The following is a 22777-nucleotide window of genomic DNA, read 5'->3' as shown; positions in this document are numbered from 1 at the left end:
TTTTTCAGCTACAGTTATTCAAGCTTCATTCTTAAATTTTGAGCAAGTTCTTTTCTGAGCAAGTCAAAGTTACTTTGCTAGTTGCAGTGCTCAGTAAATTCCACCTACTAACAAGTAAACAAGTTCTATGAGCATTAGCTGCCATTTTTGTTCCAATTATTACTTACTTTCTGAGCAGAGTGTAACAAAGAGCGTTAGACAAATCTAAATACTTTTCTACTATTTGAGCTCCACAGTTGTAGACCTTACAGAAAACAAGTCTTACAAACTCATTTGTCTTGAAACCTGAAAAAATATCCAAAACAAACGAACTCATGCAGATTTGTCTCAGTGTTCCCTAGCCCAGTTTGATTAGTTCAGCTTAAGTCTTGAGTTTTGGCACTGATACCTCACCAGCGTGAGGTTCATAACCAAGCAAAAGCAAAGCAAATTCACTATGTGATTTAAGTCATCTCTCTAGAAAATTTCTTCACCTGCAAAAAAATGAAGTTTTAAGAAACATTCTGAAAGAACCAGAAACAGTACTTTAATGTAACAACAACTTACAAAGCAAAAGGATTTTAACACCAACTGACATTTCCAGATGAACACATCAGGATGTCAAGATGCCTTTTACTTACGTTTCATGTCCATATTCCGTGTTTTATAGACAAAGTATGTATATATCTGAGTTGTCCGAATGAGAATCTGATCTCCACTGTATCGTATCGATCGGTACCACCAGGAACCCTGAAACATTTTGTATGAACAACACAGCGTCAGCCACAATAGAGTATCAAAATAGTTACACAAGATCACCTCATAGTTGCTCACAGGTAGCCTATATCTCACAAAAATAAAAATAAAAAAAAAAAGAGAGAATAAGCCTACACCATTTTTCTTACATTAAGGTCAAATGAAGTTCAGAAAGAAGAAGAAAAAATCCTCCCCAACACAAACTTTAAACATGCATCAATGGATTCATCTGAGAGATTCTGAAGCTAAAAGTCTGGGACGGTTTTTAGCCTAGAGATTCCCCCTAGCACATGCATATACACACATATATACAGTTTTGTTTATTTATGGTGTTATTTTAGTGAATCCACTAACCAGTGAATCCACTGGAATTACCAGTTACAGTAGTATCGTGTAACAGCATTCAAATCAAATTCAGTTTAGGGCGATTACAGCCTAAGCCAAGACCAAAAAGGGAACTTTCATTCTGAATTTTTTTTTTTTTGCACATTCTCTTGAAGTCACTCATTTAGAATATGCTTTCCAGAAGGGGAATTTAGAATGATTTAAATTCCATCCCCTTGGCATGGGCAGGCACATCTTCTGCTAGAGGAATTCGGAGGTAACTCATCACCAGCCTAAGCCATACCCCCTTTAAGATGACCAAAGACTTTTCCCAAACCTCCAGAAACACTCCAGTAATTCCCTTATTAGCAGTACACCAGTGACTTCAAATTATAAAACTCACTGAACAGTGTCTGTACTCCATAATTTTAAGAAAAGTGGCATGGAAGAGTATAAGATGCAATGTCTTCATTAAAATTCTCTCTGTAAACAAAGCTCACTAACATGAGAAAAACATCCAAGATAAACCTCCATCTGTTGTAAAGTTTATCATGAGTGAAAAGTAGCAAGCAGTGAAGTAGTAATCAATGGTTACTACTATTAATTTAATAGGCAATAGTGTTAACTCCCCTAGCACAGTGCAATTTACTTAATTATTTGGAAAACATTCTCCTCAGAAAAAGTGTGTTTGTTTGCTGGTTTTGAATAAATTAACTTTGATTCTTCCATGAATAGATGAACCTTCACACAGAAGAATACAGAACTTCTAAAAAGTTCTGTACAGAAACACGGAATGATTTGTATTATAATCCCAAGGATCTCCAAGTTTTTTGTCAAATTAAGTACAGGTACAAGAAGCGAAACATTAACAATAGACAAAGTCTACATGAGTGAGACATATGGATGCAGAACGTTATTTAAATGCTTTGGTCAAGAGAAGTCTATGAAGAACTGAGTATCTGTATTTTCCTTTTATGTATCTGGATTCAAAGGGGTGGAACTAGCCTTACTTTATTTTAGATGCCTATCTCAGATATGAAATGACTACACTGTAGTTAACTTCAGCTTCTTTATTGATTCATAAAAGAGAAACAGCCCTATTAAAGGCATGAATCATCTTATATGTCTACTTTAGAATTAAATGATAAAATAGCTTGCTCCATAAAAATGTCTGTTCCTCTTCACCGACTATAAAAGAAATTTACAACAACAAGTTTGAATGCAGAAGTCTACATCTGGTACAGAGACAAGAAGAGGCAGACTGTTTTTTGATCCTGCTCAGGACATTTTTTTCACAACAACAGAACGGATGTTTACTTTGACTTGAGCTACGATAATCCTGGTATAAATCATTAAAAGTACACGTGTAAAAAAAAACCATCAACACATGCCAACTGAAACCGAAAAAGAAAAGAAAGATGCGTAGGTAGACATCTTACGCTGCATTTTAGACTCATTTTCAACTCCTCGTTGAAAACAATGCATCTGAAATTTATTACACTAGATCCTCAATGATGCAGAAACACTCGTTAAGCCAAGTGAAAATGCCAGGCTCATGCCCTGTACGCAAAGACATGAGCAATTCTCAACAGACCGGTAGAATTTCTCAAATGAAAATCTTTTTCCAAAGAGCAGGAAGGTTTAGGAATTTCCATTTTCTGAGTCTGAGAGTCATTTTCTGAGGATAAGGGACGATGGTCAGAAGCAATACTAGAGCCCTGAAATATCACTCATCTTGCAATTGATTCCTCACACAAAGAAATCTCAAGAGCAGACATTTCAGAGTGTATGGAAGATAAACAACAATTAAAACTATGAAAATAAAGGCAGTCAGGAGAAACCAAAGAGACAACTTGTTCCACAACTAGAAATCAATCCCATACAAACAGCTAAAAGCATCTTTGTCTTGGCTTTACTGTAACACTACTGAATAAACTCTCAAGTTCATCAAATGATATTAGTTATCTTGTGACACATGACAGAAAGGACAAGATAAATTACCTAACCCAATCTCTAACTCATGTGATTACCTACTGTTTTCCTAACAGTCAGTCCCCTTCAATCACAGCACTGCATTGTTATTTTTTTTTAAATAAACTCTACAGCAACTGTACTTTTTCTATAAAAAAGAGAACACCCACTTTAAACAATTGATCTCACCATGAAAAGAAAGAATGAGCAAGTCCACCAATGTCCGAGAAAGCTTTGTTTACAGCTTGTTTAAAGAGGGTAGAATATTAATCAGATAATAACACTTACCACAACAACTGGAAGAATAACCATAAATGCTAGTCCGTATACAAGCAAAACCTAGGAAAAAAAGAAAGACGAAATCACATTAGGAACTTCAGTTTCTTAATACCACTCTTGTTTATTTCAAAATAAGATCAAGCAGCATTACCACAAATCTACTACAAGTCAAAATAATCTTATTGCATAGCAGTTATTTCTGAAGAACAGCTTAAAAGTAATACAATCTGCTGGGTGGAGTTTAAATAAGGAGTATTTGTTTAGCTAAGTAACCATTTAAGCCATCCATTTAAGTCTTCGGTGGGTTTATTTAATTATTACAGAGTTGGTAACTAAATTGTGATGCAGTGGACAGAGACGATAAATGTATAAGGAGCAAGCAGGCAAGCTGAGTATGTTGCAGTAACAGACATAATGGAAAGAACAAGCATATAGACACTAAGATTACAGCATCTATAGCAAACCAAATGGAACTACAGAAACCCATCAAGCAGAAATAACTGTATATGTGTTTCCTCGCCACAGCAAACACATGCTTCGCAGCAGGGGTGACCACAGCATCACTTAATTATCACCGCAATTAAATCCTTCAAAGCACATTAATGGTCTACTCTCAAAGGTTAGATTTAAGCTACTCTATTACTTTTGACTCACGGAACTTGTTTCAGAGACACATTTGGACCAGAATGTCAGCACTGACATTCTGCATGCTTTGACTCAAATGCAGTGTTAAGCACAGGCACATGTTTTAAGGTGAACACTTGAAAAGCCATTTTAAAATATCAACCTAAGTAAGCTGACTCACCAAAATTGAATTTTTCTGATCCACAATCCAAGCTGGCAAAGCTATACCAAAGCTTGTAGCTGTAGGATGAAAGAAAAGAAACTCACTCTATAATATTGAGTAATGATTTTTAAATCATGTTAAGTCTACTAAAAAAAAAAAATCACTCATGTTTATCATAAAGTAGAATTCTACCAAATTTTACTAAACAAAAAAACAAATTAGAAATATACTCAAGTATGCAATGAAATTATAAGTGCAACATCTGAAATCCCAAAGATTTTATCTTAGCATTTCACAATGAAACAGACATGCAAGATTTATTAACATAATCAAAAAGGGGAGAAAGATTTTGCAGGTAGAAAGGCTTATAAGCTCAGCCTTACAGAGCTTCCCACAGCTTAAATATAGATCAGTAAATGCATAAATTGAAAAAGGAAAAAAAACCAACAAAACCCCACAACTTTAATGATTTCCAGGGCCTACATTAACCCCCCCCCCCCCCCCATCTATTGTATAAAAAATAAATTTTTAAAACATCATTTCCTCACTACCAGCAGTGATCACCGAGTTACATCACCTTGTATTAGGACAGACTAGGATCTTCTACGTACTTAGAAATTACTGACACTGTTTCCAATAGGCTCTGACAGCTATTAATCCAGGTAACCAGTTATTACGCACAAGTCTAACACAACTTTTAAGTAGTCCTTAAGATGGAAACTACTGTTTATCAAAAATCAAAGTCAACATCTGCCCAGCACACATCTCAAGCTTAAGAGTTCAATGGAGTAACAGAGTGAATTTACTGCTGTATGCTATGGGAAATGCCCTGGTTGGTAAATAGAATCTGACGGTACTTCCCTAACTGCAGTGGTTATGCATTTTTAGAAGAACCTACTGAAAACGTAACATGTCTTTTACTGGTGGTATTGTGGGACACTAAACTCGATACTTCTGATCTTTAAGATCGTAGCTCCAAGTTGTTCTAGGAATAGAACATTTCAATACAAAAGCTCTTTCTCTTCTGGTTGGAGAATCTCCTTGCCTCCTACCACACTCACCAACATGAAGCACAAGCAAATAACCAGGGGAAGCAATTTACATCTGACATTCCTAAAGCATATACTTTTATTCTCCAGGTTTATCTGCTTTTAAATACTCTGCAAATGATTCTGCGCATTTAGTATTTTACTTAAAGGAGCAAGTCATATTAAAGATGTGATAAAGTTGTTGGCCTGTCTCTGACCTTCATTCCAATTTAGACAGAGAATGGAATACTGCTTGTCCTTCTTTTGTGCTAGGCACAGGGGGTGGGATATACCTCATCTAACTTTAGGCATGTAAGACGTGCTTCACCTCATCACAGAATACACCTATATAAGGATCTGTCTCCCTTCTCTGACTAGACAGAACTAAAAAACAGAGTACGTAACCCAGATTCATTTGTTTACATTAGAGTGCAAATGAAAAGATTAATTTCATTAAATGAGAAAGAAAGCTCCTCACACAGCAGTGCGGAACAAGGTTACGTAAGATAGGAGAAGGAGAATTTCAGGCTTCTTCCAACCCTTCAGATCAAACAACAATGCAAAATCTAGTAGCAAAGCAGAGAACTCTCATTCCACTGCAGTTTGAGTTAAGGCTTCAGTAGAGCAGAAAGCCTAGAAATTAACAGTGTGAACTCCTGTCCTATGAAAGAACCACTTCTCTTAGCCATTCAAGAATCATGAGTTCCTTAAGTTCATGAAAGCTTCCTCTGAGCAAAACCACACAAAGATCTTCTCACCTTCAAAATCTCATCTACTTTTGGACGAGTCTCGTTTTAAAGTCACAGCTTCAGGTCACTTCAAGTACTGTGACATACAGTCTAACTCAAATTCCTGTGCTTCGGCAAAAATAAATTAATAGCTTCTGGATACAAAAAAAACCAATCAATAAAGGCCTTAAGAAAGCTTTACTACAATATTAATAGTGCCAATTTGCTGATGGTGACAGCATTTCTGAAGCAAGATCTTACTTGTATTTTGCAGCAATGGGGACAGTCCTCCCCCTTGCTTGGCAAGTAAACAAATAGGAGTTAGAAATGAAAATAAATGGCCTGTGTAGTAAAACACAGCAGTTAAACTCAGCTACCAGCTAAGACCACTAGAAACACCTTTGTCAGTGTATGATTCAGTTGTTTTGTTTTGTTTTTGAAGGGAAAGATTGTTTATTTGAAACACATTCAGGGACTGCTTTTTTTTTTTTTCTTCTAAAGTGAATTTCCCATGTTGATGGATATAATATGAGAGAAAATTTTCCAACAGATCTTTCCTTCATGCATTATCCTGTAAACTCGTTTATTACTTTCAAGATGGCCATAACTCATTCTATGCAGATATACAGCATGACTTAGTCTCTCAAACTGCATGGTACCAACAACCAGACCTCCAGTCTAGGAGAACTGTCTAATTAAATTGAAGGTTTCCTTTTCACTCGCAATGACTATTAGAAGCAGCTAGAAACATGTAATACTTTTCCTCACACCTAGTACACAACTGTCACAAGAATATTACACAGGTGACTTATGGAATTGTAAATAGAAGAGGAAAATCTAACTTTTAATCTTATACTGATTTAGTTCGGTTCAGCTAAACCATAGTTCTAATAGACCATCATCAGGATAATTCCCATGAAGCTACCTACCCAGGAACAATACGCCATCATAGGGATAATCACCAGGATTCCTCAGGATGATAGAGGCATAGAGGCACACTCAAACTGTACAACTTCCAGCAAATGGCAGGTAGATGTATGTACAGTATTTATCTGAATACACACACATCCTCATGCACATCCCTTTGAAACATGTCTACTGCCTTATGGCTAGCCATTTATTTTTACATGCATTGATAGCATACATTTATAAATACAAAAAAAAATGTTTATAATAACAAGTTTCTGAAGACTAATGGACTGTTTTCTGCTTGTAACTCCTTGTAACATTGGCAATTCACTATAAGTACCTAATGAAAGTGGCTTATTAATAATAATAATAATAAAAAAACCTTTCTGTTTTTTCTAATAAAAAGTTAAAGAAACTTAAAAGTAAACTGTATCCTGACTTTTCACTCCTCCCACTACCACACTGGTGCCAGTTTTACATGCAAAGAATTGATCAAACATATCTTCAAATTTAAGGAAAAATATATTCCATATATACTAAGAGTGAAGTGCTTTTCAAATGAACAGGTATTACATATCTTAATAAATTCAAAACTTAATGAACAGAAATGACAGCACTTCTGTCATTCATAGTTGTTACCTTGTGGTCCATCTGGATTCCCAAATTCTTCCCAATTTTTTCGTGATTCTTCATCAGTCAAGCTAGTTTCAAGAAGAAATACTAAGTTAATACAGAAGTTAAGAAATTTCTTTATTAGCATACAGACTTGAAAATATAGCACTTTACTTTCTTTCAGAGATGGTTTGACAAACTAAAAAACTTCTATTGATTATATAAAATCTGAAAAACAATGTTGCTGTATTCCCTTATGATACCCAGGCAATTTTTTTTTCTTAGCACTCTGACAGTAAAAGAAATCAGACACAAAAGGGTGCAGCCTCTTACAGTGAAAGATCACACCTCGCTTCTGTGAAACTGACTGCTCACTCTCAAGAAAAAGCACCTTTCAGTGCCAGGTTATAGTACAGCAAGCTTCAAAAGACAACAAAGGTTGAAGAAGCTATCTTTTGGAGAGAAGAAGGTAAATATCCAAGATGAGTTGGTAATATAGAAGTTGTTTTTAAGAGTTTTTATTCTCTTACTCTAGACTTTTAGCCCCTGATAGCACATTTGTTTGGTTATCTGATCTTGCATCTTTCTCTTCTGGAAGTATCTAGTTTCATATCAATGAAGGCAGATCTTACAGCTCCTATGCCTATTCTATATTGACATTTCTTTGCCAACAGATTACCTCAAGAAGAATCCCTGTTACTACAAGGAAGTAGGAAGTTTCTGCATTAGGAAACACCACTGCACATTTGCTATACAGAAGACTTTGCCAGAAGAGAAATCTAGTGAGTCAGAAATCTCCAACTCATTTTTAAGTCTCATCCTTATTAACAAGCATAACTATTGAGCATGTATTCTTTCCAGACAACAGGGCTAAGGAACTCTGGTGTCATTTTCTTTAAGATACGCCTCTGCTACCATTGTTGCACATGTATAAAACTGTACTCACCAAGCATTTGATTGCTTGTTTGCAAAATATCAAGGTGAGATTTTTCAGGAGTTCAGGTAGCAGTATGATAGTCTTCTATTGAAGAGATTCCATAGTTTTGTTTAAAAGCAGAAAGAATAAATTCAAAACTACTCAAAGTGAGCATGGTGTTGGTTTTCCATCTCAGTAAGATCAACCAGATCAACAACCGACTTAAAACTAATGTGTGCTAGGGTCGTTGGATAATAGTTATATCAAGACAAAAAAACAGCATTATCAAACCCAGATTTTCATTATGGATAACTTGAATTTTCTAAAGAACTTTCATATTACACATCTTCACTTGGATTTAAAAAAAAAAAAGAAGAAATGCACCAACAGAAGTTTGACTAAGAAAATATTTCTGAGAAAAAGAAGTTTCGAGGATCTAGGTTTTAAGAACTATACAGATAATATGAAACAGTCACTGAGTCAAAAAACAAGTCTGCAAGCTAAGTACAAAGGAAAAGGGATCTGACAAAGCTGAGAGAAAACAATCAGAACCAGAATGAAACACCTCTACGGCTAGATGGGAACAGGATTAGAATACTGCTTCTTACTAGAAGCAGATAGCTTTACTATCAGATGAAATGAACAGTACGTTTATTGTCTGAGTGATGCTTTTAGAGTGGCCACAACAGGGTTTGTTGCTTAAACACTGCAACACTTTTTTTTTGTTCTTTGTCATCTTTAAGATTCAGCTGTGTCACAGTGGAAGCACTTTTCCTAGCTGACATGAAAGTTAAATACAAGGAACTAATACCTTACAGCATTGTCACAGTTGCTAAACAAACAAATTACTCTTCCTAGCTTGTACACATAACAGGCTTGCATGGAATCTAGTCACATTTTAACTTATTTTGTTCTGTTCATCATGTATCCAAAAACAATCTCTGGCTGGTCACCCTTGTTATTACCTTACAGGTTTAATCCTTCTAGTGTTTTTACAGGCAGAAAACAAACTTACGCTGCATATGCCTTAGCAATCCTCATGAACATAACTTCATCTCCTCCTTTATCTGGATGGTATTTTAGTGACAATGCACGGTACTGCTTCTTGATTTCTGATATACTTGCTCCCTTAAAAAAGAAAGTTTTATGTTATTAATAAATATCGTAAATCAAACCCATTATTCTATGTCTGTATTCTAAAGCATATCATGCAATACTCTTCTGAATCACTCATGTTTAAAGAATTATGTTCTAATGTGATATGATCATGAAAATACATATGCATCTCATAAAAACACTATTGTAGTGTTTTTCTAATAACATTTCTATAACCATTTTACTTTTAAATCTAGTTAGAAGCCATGGGCTAACAAAAAGATATTCCGATAATTGAATATTGTTGGTCTTTTTCTTGTGTTACTTGTTCATCCATTTATATAAAAAAGTAAGGCTTTTATATCAGTTTAACAATTCTCATTTTTCCCTGAACATACTGAAGAACACAAAGAATTCTTAACTTGCAGTAATCCTCTATTTAAGCAAAGAGTTCATAAATCAAGTATGAAGGTTCACTCGCAGCTTGCAAGTCTTGTCTATCACAAGAACAATATATAGCCTTGCTACTTAAGAATGCCTTTGACTAGAAATATCCTATCCACAAATTATTTCAAACTTCTTGAATAAAGGGAATACTTTACATATACTTGAGGAAAAGATCAGTCTTTACTCCATCACTGCACATCGCTAGATGCCACCAGCACAATCCCACGTACACTAACTTTCAGGTTCGATTGGGAAGTCCATTAGTCAAGTAAACTCACACAATTTTAATGCAAGTGCAGGTAGAGTTTTTCCACTAAGTTCTTAAAGTTTCAAAGAACCATCGCCTACAGAGCTCTTCAACACGTGGTGGTCTAGCTGGCTGAAGTATATAACAAGCATATGAGAAGTTACTTTAAAGTGATTAAACTGGTTCAACAAATTTAAGCCAGAAATTAACCTACCCTAAGGCTTCATTTGCTACGTTACTTCATGTCTTTTTATACAACATATCTATCATTTTCCACTGCTATTTTAACAGCACGTCTGCCTCGTTTGAGGCACGGGATGAATTTAATCTGCAATAAATCAGACTGAGTAAAAAACAGTCATTTCAAGACCATACAAAAAGCATCAGATGAAGCTGGAAAGTGCAAAAATACAAACAGTGGATGTGAGTGCAAAGAAGATTATTGCACACCAGTTCTCAAGTGCTTGCATCTTCAACCCTTTCATCAGTTCTTCGGAAACAAAGTTCATTTTTTGTTGCTTTGTTAGCTTATTTTTTGTTTCTCTTTTTTTTTTTTTTTAACCACACCAACATTTCCATTATGTGACAACACTTCAACAATTGTATCATACATCAGCAGGGCTGGCAAGGATTCTAATGATTCTGCTTGGATAGAAGCAGAAGGTGGCTGTAAACTTTCACACAGGCTGAATTAGAAAGTTTTTAAAAGGGATATAACAGACATTCTCTGATAGCAGAGAAATATCAAACACCAGTCTGTTCTCAAATCTTGAATTCTACTGAACAACTCTACTTCAACTGATGCATCTTCATACTCATCACTTCATCCACCTTTTAACATCTCTAGTTTTAATTCAACTTTCCTCATGCTCTGCCTATGTACACAGAGCATTCCAGCATTGGTTTCTTCACCTGAATAAGATGCATGTGTCTTGATTATACTCATAAATGTTCTTTAATAAACATCAAGTTAGAATTCAGTACACACACACCTTTTTTCCCCCTCGGAGTTGTATAAACTTGCTAAAGAATACAGAGAAAAACCCACTAATGACCTACTCCCTCGTCAAATTTCTTTAACCAAAGTTAACCCAGAAATACGAACATTTAAACTGCACAGTTCCAGCAGATACCATTCAGTAGTAAAAACGTATCTTGCTCCTGTGCATCAGCAGAAAAGTTGAGTCAGCAATCAGTCAATGCACAGAAGAACTGAGCAGAGGTTGAATTTAACTTGCCTCCACATTTGACAGACAAGCCCTGTTCTGCCAGACTAGCTAGAAACAGTCTGAAGCTTACGGATCTGCTGTAAGGACTTCGATAGTACAGAAAAGCAGTACCAGCAATGTCCACCCCTATGCTGACAAATTATGTCATTAATGGCAAGAGATGTATTTATGAGTGTTCATATTCATATTAAGCTTTTCCCACACTGACAATGCACATCAAGTTTAATCAAATGGATATATATTCAAAGTTCTTACTTATTCTTGCGTTAAGCTGTATTCAGAATGCATTTCCATAACTGGAGAGTATAACATGTCAGATTTCAGAACTGAAAAGATGACTTCACTGATACTCAAAAAAGTAGGAAATAATTACCCTAAGTAGTGAATTTGCTCGAGGTACTGCAGTTGAGAGGAAAAGAGTTTGACATGACCTAGAGTTTAATAGATGCCCAGCAGGTCTATTTGTCTCCCCCAGATACATAACTTATGTTGAAGGTCTGATTAAGAATGAATACAAGAGTGTTGCAGATCTGCTTTCTATAGAAACCCTACTTTTTTTTTTTTTTTTCAGTTTGATAAGCCAATTGACTTGTATCACTATTTAGAATTTGTGGTTTTCAATATTGCATTCACAGATGTAACTGAGACTCAGCGTAACCTTTACTACAGCAAAATGTGGATGGCTAGAAAGGATCTTCTGCAGGGCATATAAGGCAGAATGAACTTCCTTCTGTACAAAGAAATAAAAGTAACATCACAATAAGACAAAATCAATTTAAAAAAATCCACCTCATTACGAGTCATTGAATTTTGAAGACCTTACAATGAACAACTAGAAGAGGGTAGATTTAGACGAGATATTACCAAGAAATTCCTTACTGTGAGAGTGGCAAGACACTAGAGCAGGTTGCCCAGAGGGGATGTGGATTCCACTTGCCTGGAGGTATTCAAGGCCAGGCTGGATGGGGCTTTGAGCAATCTGGTCTAGAGGGAGGTGTCCCTGCCTATAGCAGGGGATTGGAACTGGATGATCTTAAAGGTCCCCTTCAACTCAAACCATTCTATGATTCTATGAACAACAGCAACTTTCAGATGTCAAAGAACAAAATCATGAGATTTGTTCACCGAAGTTACCTTATTCAAAAGAAAAAACCCTAATCTTAAATTCAGCATCTAGACACAAAACAGTAAACAAAGCATAGAATTACAGTAGTATACACTACTGAAAAATGCTGTTACTTACAGGATCCAAATGTAGAACCTCATAAGGGTTATATTCCTGATACTCTCGGTCCGTTTTGGAAACCTTGTATGCAAGAAACAAAAATAATGCCCATCCAGCAAGGAGGATTATTTTCCTGTTTGGAAGAAAGAATTTTTAACAGGTACAAATCCACTAGGTCTAGTGTAACTCTTGAAATAACATGTAAAGCTATCTGTTATCAGTCTACAAGGCACAATATTAAAATAGCAAGAAATATTACAGAAATTTTAAAGCAGCTATGAGTATTTCAGTGATAATAGCACCTTTGGCACAGATGAGACACTTGATTTAAAAAGCAAAACAAAACAAACAAACCAGGCAAGCCACTATCAACAAAGCCTCTTTCCATTCTTTAGCTGTCTGCCTTCAGCAGGAATACAATAGCATTTTGTATTTCCAAAGGATGATTTTAATCTCATCCTAGACATAGACAAATGTTATTTAAAAAACAAAAAGGTGAAAAAGATACATAACAGAAGATGAAATATTGAGAGTAAGAGTAAAAAAAAAAAACGTAAGAACTGAAGGATACAAAGACTTTAGCTTTGAACATACCTGTTTTTTACTACTGTATATTCAGATACATATGTTTACACATCAAATATTTAAATCAAAATATGTTGCTAGCACCACTAGTTTGGGTGGTGAGGGAGGAACTTCATTTTAAGAAACAATAAATGCACTGTCTACATATTTATTAGCGCTGAGGCTTATAGTTTCACTTAACAGGTATTTTATAAAGGACAAAGCATTCATCTTTATTTCAGGCACTACTAGATGATGATTAGGTGTTATTCAAACACAGGAAATTGCAAACATCTTATATAAAACAATCACAATGCAATTAATTCCAGACATATTTTTGTAGAAGACACAGGAATTGCTTTAGTGGAAAGTCATGCAAATGAAACATACTTACTTTACTGTAGGAATTATGTTTTGTTGCGGTTTTAGAAGTCGCAAGCGATACCACAAGCACCTTCCATATACGTTTCTTATATTCTTTAATCGAATTTGCTCTATGGAAAATAACAACAAGGATTCTGATTAATCAATCTGTCAAAAAGGAGAACTGCAAACAGAGAATCATAGAAGGGATTCACAAAGACCACCGAGTTCAATTTTTGGCTCCACACAGAGCAACCTAAGTGTTAAATCACCCATCTACAAGCACTGTTCAAACATTTAACACTGACAGGTTTGGGACCATGTGCACTTCCCACATGCTCACTTCATCCTTCAGAAGGCAATGGAAGGCCATTTTAAAGGCTAACAAAAAACCCAGTAAGTGGAAGAAACAATGCTTTTGACCCAGATAAATGATTCTCCACCTTTAATAACCACAAGAAGTTACTCCAGATTATGCTCCATGACCTTAAAGGAATCCATAATATTTTTCAATTGTCATGAAGCAGCCATCACTTGTGAATCCAGTCTTTGTTTGTCTAATGTGCACCTGCAGTTTCTTCTGCCATTTTATAGTCAACTCCAATGAGTCTCCCATTTCAGTATACCATCTACTGTGTACGAAAAAAAGGAGCAGAACTGTTTTTATGCAACCAAAGAAATAGGCTAGATGAACAGTTAATTCCTAAGTTCAAAATATGATGCATTTCCCATTCTCTTTGCAATACTTGCTTTTTATAAGCTGCTTTCATTTAGGCTTTTCCTACTGAGGCGAGGGAGGAAGGAGAAGTTAATACTCATTTGTAAATCACGTAGCTCCATATAAGCACATGCATTAAAAACAAGGCAGCCCACAAGATTTCCCCATCCCGTCCTGACAGGCGATGGAAGATTAGGAAGAAATTGTACTTAGATTGTCACCATCACCATGATAAAACACAAAAGCTATTCCCCTTAACATTTAGTTGTATTTCAGCATTCATCAAGACCAGGCCATACTTGGTCAAAGAATTCTTTCACACTGAAATAAAAATAAAAATAAATTGGTGAAAAGATAGTACAGAATTTCTGTAAGCACTGAAATTATATGTTTAAAAGTGACTTTAATCTTGTTTATCTTTAAGTAATTTACCCATTTGGAGACCATGCAGTCTGATCTGCAATGCTTCTCAAGTACAGGCAGAGGACACTGTGTGTGACCAGCAAAAGAACAAGACCGCTTTTCAGATTGAAGGAGAAAGAATTAAGGGGGAAATCTTCCTCGAGTCTCAACACATTGGTGATGAACATAAAGTAATTAAATTAGCTATTTTGACTTTGTGAATTATGTAAATGCAGGAATTACACTAACAACTTTGATTCAAAGCACATGTCAACCACATTCTAAGTAAGCCTTAAATCTGAACTCGGCACTTCTAACAAGGTGATGGCCTCATCTTAATTAACATAGAGGTTATGACACAAGGAAACATTTTTCTTTGGAAAAAATCCTAAAAGGTTGTTGTGGAAGATGATGCTGATCCATGCTTACTTATTTTGAAGTTGTTTTGTCTGTGTGTATAGTAATCTATCACAGTTAACAGAGATAGCACAGGAACCTACTTCAATTTGTAAGCACACCATTCAAATGAACTATCTAGAAACTTTAATTCACAGAAAGCAAACTATCTGGGGCCAGAAAAATACGATCTGGATCAGACGTGAGCACAGGACTGTAGCTTAAACTCTGGCTGATTTGGCAGAAAGAAAGTGGAAACACGGACAATACCTGATCAGCCACAGAAGGGAAACAGTAACACCTAACTACACAAATGGATCGATTTATTCTGAACTACTTAATTCTATAGAGTGTATCTTCCCAGAAACCCAATATGATAATAAACAGCTTGATAAGATTCCTTCTGAAGACCTAGTTGTCCTATCATCCCCAAAGATGGAGAGATGGAGACACAGAAAAAGATAATTCAATCCTAGCTGAATTGTCTGATCCAACTCTTACAGAGCTCCCAAACAAGCTTCCAGGCTTGTCTTATTTGTGTACACTTATTTGTGTAAGCTACGCACACACTTTGGGATTCTATGATTCTCTTGAGCTGCAAAACTGTTCCCATATTTAAAACAGGTATTAATGTGAAACTTACTAAACAAAAGAGATACGGTTAATAACTGGTTGAGTAACTGCCCAATCGGCTTCACCCCGCTGTTGTGTAAGGTGCTGCAAAGGAAAAATTCAGAAGGCAACGAATACAGGGTTAAAATGCAGCACTGACTTTTTAAAGGTAGAATACAAGCCAGTATGGCTATTTGTCTTTCTTTTTTTCTTTTTTTTTTTTTTCTTTTAAGATAAGAATTGTGGGAGATCTCCTCCAGTGATTCAGAACTGGATTCACCACAACTAAGTGGGAGCATACTGTTACCTAAAATTAAATGAGATTTTTAATGCAAAGCTGAGGGACGTGACCAGCACACAGAGCTGGCATATCAAAAAGCTGATGGTATTAGACTAGAGAGACAATTAAATAATGTTGACTAAAGATAAAGAGCTCTGCTACAAAAGAGGGAGGAAAATGGTCTAGACATTTAAATGGTCACTGGGAAACTATGAGCCACGACGTGATGCTTTTACTGAAGTCACCTATATCACCTTCCTAATAGAAGACAAGTGTTCATTTTGCAAATCTTTCATTCCAAATATTGTCTATAATGCTGTTTGTGCAGTGCTGAAGCAGGATGAAACCAACTGTTCAATGCAATCCCACTGACTGAGATCAGCTAACTGACCCAATCCACAGCACGCCCCTGCAGGCATTTCTGCAGCACAACTGAGGGACGCTGCTGCTTGGTAACTGTCTTAGCTGACCATGTTGCTTGGAGAAATACGTAGAACTAATGTGAAAATGGATTGCCATTGCACTTGGAGAAATAGAAAGTGATGAAGAGAACTTGGAGAGAGCCTAGAGGTAAGAAAGCTCACTTTACTTAATCCAGTAAAATTAAGCCTAACAGGATACGACTGTTTCTAATGTTTTTGCTAGGATGCTTTCAACAAGATGCTCTGTCTTGTCTTGGAAAATCTATGCTGTACTGTGACACAGTGCCCCAGATCTCACATCTGCCTGCTGTCCAGCCCTGACAAGTGCCAGACAATCCTCTCCTCTCTTCTTTGCCTCCATTCTCCCTGCGAGAACAGCCAATACCATTCATCTTACTGAGCCAAAAAGCTTCCAAGATGCCCACAGGGGAAGACACCACAGAGGGGAAAAAAATGAAAATAAATATACACACAGTAACTATGAAAGGTAAATTAGAGCTGGCACTAGGTCAAATAAAAACTGACCACGGGATAAATGAGGCTAGAAACTAAAGGTGTTCTGTAGTAACCAGAGAACTGAGGTTTTGGAACAGCCTTCTAGTAATGGTCACAAGAGTAATATTTTGTGAACAGTTTGAAAACAGCATCAAGAAAAATGAGGCAACTGGTAAGAGCAAAAATTAAGCCCCTTCAAAGGATAAACATGACACCTAAGGCAGTTAGAGAGTCCCTGGAAATGATGTCTTGGAAAAGCAGTGCTGCACAGGGGGACTCCTTCAGATTAATACAAAATTAAAACATGATGCTAAGCAGCCACCGCATTTTACACAACCATATGAACAACTCTGGATCAAATCTAATTACAATTGATTAAACCCTATCAGAGCAAAAATGCCTCCTTAACTTCTTTCCAATCTTAGCATTGCAACGGTCTCATTTGATTAACAACACACAAGGCTACAGGGCATTAAAGAGATGAATGATTGTTTATAGTTATCTGTCTGGAACATAAAGAGAGAATCAAATCTTTCCCAAGCCGAAGCAAGTGTACACCATGCAAATTATTTCCTGCTATCCCTAGGCGCTCCTTCTGATAAAATTAATCAGTAACACACATTAACTTATGGAATTCAAAAGCGGGCAACTGCTTGAGATAAGGAAAGAAGAGGAAAGACAGCAAGTGCCCCAGTTTAGGCAAAAGCTACTGGCGAAACATCATCCTGAGTAGCAAATACGTTAACACTACTGTTGTATCTAAGGAAAAACAGAATTCCTATTTATTCAGAGACATCCTGTGTGATTGCACCAAAGAAAATACTTACCCAGTTAGGAAGAAATAGGTTGCAGAAGATAAAAAAAAAAGTCTAGCTAGAGCCTGAATACCAGATAATTACTTTCTTAGCAAAAACAGCAACATACCCTAACGAGCAAGATGCTGTGGATATATCAGGTTTTGGGGGGTTTCTTGTTTTGTTTATTGCTTTGCCTTCCTTTTCCAAGGACCTCTCTTTCACTCAAGTGGAATTGCCACTGCACAGAACTGGCACGCTGCCGCAGCAACATCCTGCAGATCCCAAGCGTGCAGGGATAAGTATATTCTACAGCAAAGCTTTACCCTGAGCAGCATGCAATAGGAATTATACTTTATTTTGATGTCAGCTCTGGAATCCTTGCTGTCAGGGAAAAAAAATTCAGAGATGGTCAAAAAGGTCCGTTTCCTGTTGCTCCAGAACGTGGCTCTCCACCAAAGCATAAGAGCACTTCACACACTGTGCTTTGACATGGGATTACTGGGAGACAAGCGTGGGGGGAACTGCTTTTTCTCTGGTCAAAAGAAACTTCTCATTTGATGAGTAAAATCATTAACAATAGAGCATCCCTCCTAAAATGGTATTAGAGAGCCTTCAAAAGCAAAGGCATAATGCATCTGTGAGTTTCTGAATGAATCTCACTACCAATAATCTGTGTATCAAGGTATTGCTAAAGCACCCCTTTTAGACAAGGACAAAGAATGCCAGTGCATTTCTGCAAGTGATCCAGGGAAGCATCCCACAATTCCTCTATTCCCTTCCAAATAGTTTCAGATACACCTGAAGTCCCTGAGATTCATCAATACAACTTCTGAAAAGCCAGTGAAGGGAGAAGTGCCTATTACAGTATCTTATTGTGTATGAACATCCAGCTAAACCTGCATCTTGATATACTCCTTAGGTTTTCAAGAAATTAAAGAATTCCTTAGGACAAAAAGCAATCTGAGGGCCACCTCTTTCATGTACTCAGAAACAGCTAATCACATCTCTAGCAATACCAGTTGGTATTTTAATCAACTGGCTCCACATTGTCTAAAATCTTTATACTAAAGAAAACAGAATCAGACCCCAGCACAGTCAGGCTACTGGTAACTAAATGAAAAAAAGCACAGTTTATTTGTACATTAATCTGTTTACTAGACCTATGGAGGAAGATAATTTAAAAGCATTTTTAGACTTTTCCTTCCTTAAAGGTAGATGTCTGTTTGGCTACATACTTTAACGGGACAATGACTAGAGATCATTGGCCAATAGACTTGAGATACAGTCAACTGTATCTTGAAACCAAACAGGCATGCAATGCCTGAACAGCAAGCTCAAAGCCATTATTAAAAAAGAGAAATAGAAAAAAAAGACTGTTTGAACTTTGGTCTTTATTTATTTGATGACTAAAGCTTCTTTTTTGTATATTCCAGGCAACAATACAGACATCAGTAGAGTATTGTTTACTAAAGAATTAACTATGTCCTATGTTGTCAGAACTTCGGTATTATTCTTGAATATCCAAGTCTTCAAAGAGAGTGATTTCAGAACAAGCAAAGCAGATCTGTCCAAGTTTTCTGGGCGGGTAACCCAGACCACACAGTTCTTGAGTATCACAGAAGCACTGCGCACATAAGGCTCAGAGACCTTGAGGTCACTGCTCACAGCAGGGTCAAGAGAAGCAAGTTGCTCAGGATCTTGGCTGTAGGCCTTCCAATATCTTCAAGTACAGAGATCCCTCTGGATAACCTGTAACAGTGTTTGATCATCTCACAGTGGAAAAGCAAATAAAACAAAAACAAACAAACAAACAAAAAAAACAACTTCTCTCATGTCTGTCTCAATGTCTACCTATTCCCCCATCACAGGCAGGGTGAGGAACACAGTGCAAACAAACACAAAGAAGCCGATCACAGGCTGGATTTGCTGTTTCCGTAGCTCATACACAGTCTGTGGCCTACAACTCAGCCAAGTCCGACTTAGTCATACATTTCTGATGCTCACACCCCCACGCCCATACCTTGCTTTCAGGCACACACCTCCCATCCCACTGCACTATAAAATTGCAAAGTCTTTGACTTCCCACACAAATATCATCTTCAAAATTCAAGGCTTGTTGTTTTACCGCAGCGTGACCAATGCCTCAGTGCTGATGACTGACAGTACAGACATGCTCCTGCCTATAGGATACAAAGAACACCAGCTATGCGGACACTGCTGGGCAGCTAAGGAACAAAAGCATTTCTGTTGACAAAAAGATTTGATACGTACGTTGGTATAAATTCATGAATCATGTTAAAAGCAGTCCTACAGAAAGGATGTACTACTACTGCGGGCAATGACAACATCACCCAGTAACTCAGTTATGCTAAGACATAAAAAGAAAGATCTAGGATTCAAGTTGGCTTTGAGTAAACACCGTAAAAGTAATACAATTATATCAGGACTGCAAGAGGTTTGTTACATTATGAATAACCAGATAGCCTAAACTATCCATCACTTTAGAAATACTTTGTTTGACTCCATTCTGACAACGGAGCAGAAATGGTCATTACTATTCTACTATTTGAAGTGCTTGAGAAGTTTTATTTACTTGGTTTTGAAGATTCAGGAGGCTTCAATTTATCCCTCAGAATGCTTGGCAAATTATGCCTTTTTAGACCTAATCTTTAAGGTTCTAAGGGCTCCAACAGGTAACTCAAAAGAAAATGTAAGGTAGATATCTCTTTTTTTTTGTTTTAGACATACAAAAAAAACCCAGCAAATAAGATTGGGTGGATATGAAATGTCCTGCAACCAGATATAGACAATTTATGCAAAGGTGAACACTGCCTGGGTTTCACAAGAAAATAACATCTTACAATAAGGAACAGAGTAACAGACTAGAGCTTTGCAGACTAGAAAATACCATGATCACATCAAAGGCATTTTCACAAAATGTATTTTCCTTTCTATACCTACCACAGAAATTTGCACTTCCAGAATACACACAGAGATAGAAGTAATGTTACGCACACAGCATATGAATCTCAATAAAGGTTACAAGGTTATGACCCAAGTGCATAGAGCTCCTAAGAGGTAAACCTGTCCCACTAAATAGAGTAACAGGGCTCAGCATAAACACTGCTCTTCAGAGCTTAGGAGTATGCTGTTTAAGTGTTATCATTCTCTGTGTGGTGCACTAGAAGGCTACCGTTCTGTTCAACAGCTACTCATCAGCTCTTAAGGCATGCTATGTACACAGGTGTAAATGCAAAGGCTGAGGTCTTCAGAGTTTTTCCTCCCTCAACACAGAAATAAAACAATATGACGGACAACCAATGTACGTATGTCTTAAACTGGGCACCTCTGAACAAATTTACTTTGAAACTGCAAAACCGAATCTCAAACAGCAGGTGATGAACACAAGTATGGGTATGCTGCCTTCCTGACTTAGTAGGCCATCTAAGCTAACTGAGAACATTTTAATGGAATCACAGGATAAGGAAAAACCCTACACATACTTTAAGAAAAAGCCACTGAAACATACCTGTCAATAACATTTCAAAGCTGTAACCCATCTTCCCTGAGAACTGAAGCAAGATTGCAACTTGCAGCTATCTGAAGTCGGTTACTTCTCTGGAGTACTAAATAATTCCAGATCTTATTATAATAGGGTTGACTTCTGGTGTAAAATTCAAAGTTGAGGCACGAAGCAAATCTAGTTGGTTTAAAAGTATTTTAAAAAGCAGCTGAATAAATCTAAAAGCTTTTGAATGAGCACTAATTTTTCAGTTAAGATATATATATATATCTTAATTAAAAGTATGCTTCAGGAGGCAAGTCCCACGAAACAGCTGCAAAAAACTTTCAACTGATCACATCAGCAAAGAATTAAATGATTAAATGGATACTCTGATTTTAATGTCTACTATTGTGAGAGTTGTCCTCATTTCAAGGCCAGGCTGGATGTGGCTCTGGGCAGCCTGGTCTAGTGGTTGGTGACCCCGCCTGAGAATTTTTCTGTCTAGTAAATATTCATAGAAGTAATAAAAAATACCAGAAGTGTTTGAGTAATATGTTCTTAACTTTTGAAACTCCAAGCAGTTCACACACACACAAAAAAAGAAGATCCTGTTAAAGTCTTAGTAGCAAGCTGTATCTTCCAGAGCATGTTTTGCAGCAACTAGACTAAGGGATAAAACATAGCCTAATCTTACATTCATATACTGTTGCACATGCATTTGTTGACCAAAAGACAGTATTTGTTACTAACTACTTTGCTGAATAGCATCATAAGATGATTCAACGTCTTAAGTTAACTTAGAATGCAGATTTTTCTTGGATGTTTTGTTTGCGGTTGGCCTTGCAATTACAATTACACTGAGCCACCTCCCTATTAGCTTACTGTCCCATTTGTGCTGACAAAACTTTTAATGGGACTACCTGCACTAATCTTTGAAATGACATCACTCAATTTATCAGGTTTATAGTGGCGGCCATACCTACAGCTGCGCCAGTTAGTGAGAGAAACAACAAGAAAGCTGCTTAAAAATATCATTCTTCAGCCTTTTTTGAATCACTAATATTGTGATAACACTAAAAAAAGACTTAAGAGATAATATCGCTCAGAAAGGAAAAAGAGAGTTGTTTGGCTGCAACTGATGCATCACTTTGAGTAATAGCAGATAAAGCATGACAGTGGCAACACGAGCAAGACTCCAGTACAAGTCTTTAGAACTGTTTTTCCCATTACAATTAATTGTACAACAGTTCAGGTGAAAAATAGCATTAATTACAAAAACTGAAATTCTTATCTGGGCATGAATATATCTCAATAAAAAAGAAACAAATCAAGAAACTTGCCATTTAGTTCTGCCTCATTAATGGGAGAAATACAGCAGACAATGGAGAAACTGAGAAGTTGGGTAAGGCTCACCAACTCAACATGAACTCTGTGTTAGAGTTTTCAGGACACTTTCCCATCGTGTTTATGTACACATCAGATAATCCGTGAAGGTAAGCATAACTCTACAGGTCCCTACCTAAGCTCTATTACCCTGTTCCTCTTTCAGGTTCCTGACCCCTTCTGAAAGAAGGTTTTGCTGCTCATGAAGCCATAACTGAACTATCATACTTTACTCTTGAATCCGGTTAAGTGGCACAAATGTGAGTTCTCTAATATGTAGCCTAGTACCTCAGCAGGGTCCACATAGA

General features: G+C 36.7%; 1 protein-coding gene across 1 annotated transcript in view; it reads right to left on the bottom strand.

Annotated features, from left to right (window-relative positions):
- The window catches only part of SEC63 (SEC63 homolog, protein translocation regulator), a 55466-nt gene that overhangs the window by 26210 nt on the left and 6479 nt on the right, over positions 1 to 22777 (bottom strand). The window contains exons 2-8 of the mRNA XM_419802.8: positions 13491 to 13590; positions 12551 to 12665; positions 9305 to 9417; positions 7401 to 7462; positions 4115 to 4173; positions 3319 to 3369; positions 621 to 729 (exon numbers count right to left, since the gene is read on the bottom strand). Of these exons, the coding sequence (XP_419802.3) occupies positions 621 to 729; positions 3319 to 3369; positions 4115 to 4173; positions 7401 to 7462; positions 9305 to 9417; positions 12551 to 12665; positions 13491 to 13590 (609 nt within the window). The remainder of the gene's footprint in view (positions 1 to 620; positions 730 to 3318; positions 3370 to 4114; positions 4174 to 7400; positions 7463 to 9304; positions 9418 to 12550; positions 12666 to 13490; positions 13591 to 22777) is intronic.

The sequence above is a fragment of the Gallus gallus genome, chromosome 3 (assembly GCF_016699485.2).
Source record: "Gallus gallus isolate bGalGal1 chromosome 3, bGalGal1.mat.broiler.GRCg7b, whole genome shotgun sequence".
Classification (NCBI taxonomy): domain Eukaryota; kingdom Metazoa; phylum Chordata; class Aves; order Galliformes; family Phasianidae; genus Gallus; species Gallus gallus.
This window is presented reverse-complemented; position numbering and strand designations above follow the sequence as displayed.